The sequence below is a fragment of the Camellia sinensis genome, chromosome 7 (assembly GCF_055761805.1).
Source record: "Camellia sinensis isolate YWXY chromosome 7, ASM5576180v1, whole genome shotgun sequence".
In the NCBI taxonomy this organism is placed as follows: Eukaryota; Viridiplantae; Streptophyta; class Magnoliopsida; order Ericales; family Theaceae; genus Camellia; species Camellia sinensis.
The window spans coordinates 173573170-173575681 of NC_138967.1; the positions used below are offsets into that span (position 1 = coordinate 173573170).

At 42.6% G+C, this 2512-nt stretch overlaps 1 protein-coding gene across 1 annotated transcript; it reads left to right on the forward strand.

Moving 5' to 3' along the window:
* Positions 1-202: 202 nt before the first annotated feature.
* LOC114289320 (uncharacterized) lies at positions 203-2300 on the forward strand. Its single transcript, XM_028233026.2, has one exon. It carries the CDS (start codon positions 595-597, stop codon positions 2161-2163), a length of 1569 nt encoding a protein of 522 aa, XP_028088827.2. The 5' UTR covers positions 203-594; the 3' UTR covers positions 2164-2300.
* The last annotated feature ends 212 nt before the right edge of the window (positions 2301-2512 follow it).

A 2512-nucleotide genomic window follows, 5' to 3' on the forward strand; every position in this document is an offset into this window, starting at 1 on the left:
TACAACTTTTCAAAATAAAATAAAATAAAAAGACTAATTAATTTATAAGAGAACACTTAAGACTTAAATAGGTCAATATTTTTTCATATGAGACTTATAAATAAATTTTCCTTCAAATATTAACAATAAAAATAACACAATCATTATTTTAGGAATAATGCAATTAACCTCAAAATAAAAGTGATATTTTTATGGAAAGAAATGTCATTTTAATGCAAATTCTATTCCTAAAATGCATATATCATTGTTAACGGCACGGCACACAGTCATCTTCCATCAAAGCGAAACCCCTCTCTCTCTCTCTCTCTCTCTCTCTCTCTCTCTCTCTCTCTCTCTTCATCACTGCACACTGCACCTCTCTGCTCCCACATGCGACAACCCACCACCATACAAGCAATCACAGTCACAGACCCCTCTCTCTCTCTCTCTCCCCACTAAGAAAATTCATCGTCGTTTTGCGGTAATTGATGGCCAAAACAGCACAATGATGGATTCATCAGAGACACCTCATTGCACTGACATTACCAGTAACTGAGAGAGAGACCTCTTCATTTTCTTCACCTCTCTTCTTCTTCTTCTTCTTCTTCTTCATCAATGAAGATCTCTTCCAAGTCAATCCTCAGCCCATGCAGAGGCAGAAACACACCCATCTGTCTCTCCACCTCTCTCAGCCGCAGACTCAGAACCAACACAAGCCTCAAAGGGGGCCAATCTCCGACGTTCCCCACCTCCGGCAAGAAGCGAGGCTGCGCATTGGAAAACCCAGGCGAGCCTTCGTCTCCCAAGGTGACCTGCATTGGGCAAGTTCGTGTGAAGACGAAGAAGAAACAAGGGAAGCGAATGAGAGGAGGTGAAGTGGGTGTGGGTTTTGGAAGAGTTGAGCAGAGTCGTGAAGGGTTCAACAACAACAACCACCCAAATCAGATTCAGAATCAGGAGTGCTTGAAACACAGAAATCAGAGGTGGGTTCATCTTCCATTGTCGATTTGTGAAGCTTTGAGAGGATTTGGGTCTGAATTCAGCTGTTTGTTTCAATGCGGAAGAGAAAAGGAAGAAAAAACAGAGGCAGGAGAGAGGAGTCTGAGAAGACGTGTGGATTTGGGGGAGAAGATAGGGATCGAAGAAGAGAAATGGGAAGTGAATGATTGTATTGTTGAGGAAGAGGAAGAGGAATCGAGAGTGAGCATTTGTATTCCTCCCAAGAATGCTCTGTTGTTGATGAGATGTAGATCTGATCCGATGAGAGTGTCAGCTCTCACCAATCGTTTATGGGAATTACAATCTGCTCCTGAAGGTGAAGAAGAAGACAATGATGATCATGAAGAGATTGAAATGTCTGAGAATTTGACTTCAATTAAAGCTAATGAAGAAGAAGAAGAAGAAGAAGAAGAAGAAGATGAAGATGAAGATGAAGATGAAGATTTAGTTATGGAGGTACAAGAAGATGGAGAGAAAGAAAACCCAGAAGATAAATTAGAGATTATCCAAGAAGAAGATGATAATGAAGAAGAAGAAAAGCAACAAATGAGTTCTTTATCTGAAGCATTTGCAGATCCTGAGAAATTGGAAAATGAAGAAGAAAAAGAAGATGCTTCAAATTTGATTCAAGAAAGAGAATGCCATCACTCGTCAAGTACAGAAGATGAAACAGAGGAGAAAGAGACCCAAGAGAGATTGGAGTCAGAGGAGAGAGAAAGAGAAAGCCATGAGAATCTAGAAAGCGAAAATAAGGAGGCGGAGAGAGAGAGGAGATCAGTGTTGCCGGACTGTTTGCTTCTGATGATGAGAGAGCCAAAGCTATCAATGGAGGTTTCGAAGGAGACATGGGTGTGTAGTACGGACTTCATCAGATGGCTACCAGAGAGGCCAGTCAACACAAAGGACGGCTCTGATGATCCCAAAAAAAGGATCAGCATTGACTCTAATAATCCTGCGCCGCCGCGGTCCTCCTGCTCTTTTCCGGCGCCGGCGTCTATGTCTATGGCGGCAATGATTGAGCATAAGCTAGCGTGCGAGCCGCTTGTACTGAAGCGCTGCAAGTCGGAACCGAGGAGGTCGGCGGCGGCTAAGCTCGCTCCGGAGACATGTTTCTGGAAGAATAGGAACCTTGAGCCGCATCGAAGAGCCACGTTCGGTGTCGGCGCGGCTGGGGTTGGGTTTTGAGTGGAGCTAATAGAAGGGGAATTGACTGGGTGTGGGCGGTCGTATGGGAAAACTGTAGTATTGTAGTGCTTTTTCTTCTATGGCATGTTTGTAATTATATTTTGAATAAATCTTCATCTACAAACACTTTCTTACTACACACTGGTCATGGTCGATTCCGGGGGCACAATTAACATTTTTCATTTATGGTTGAAACTCACCGTATTAGATTTTGCTCGTGACTCTATCTTTTGTGTCGGGAATTTGTGTATTTCTCTCTTGGTGGTGAGTCTCTCCTTATTAATTGAGGTAAATCTAGCCAAAACACTGAGAATTTAAGGATTGCAATGTTAACACCAAAGAACGTCTT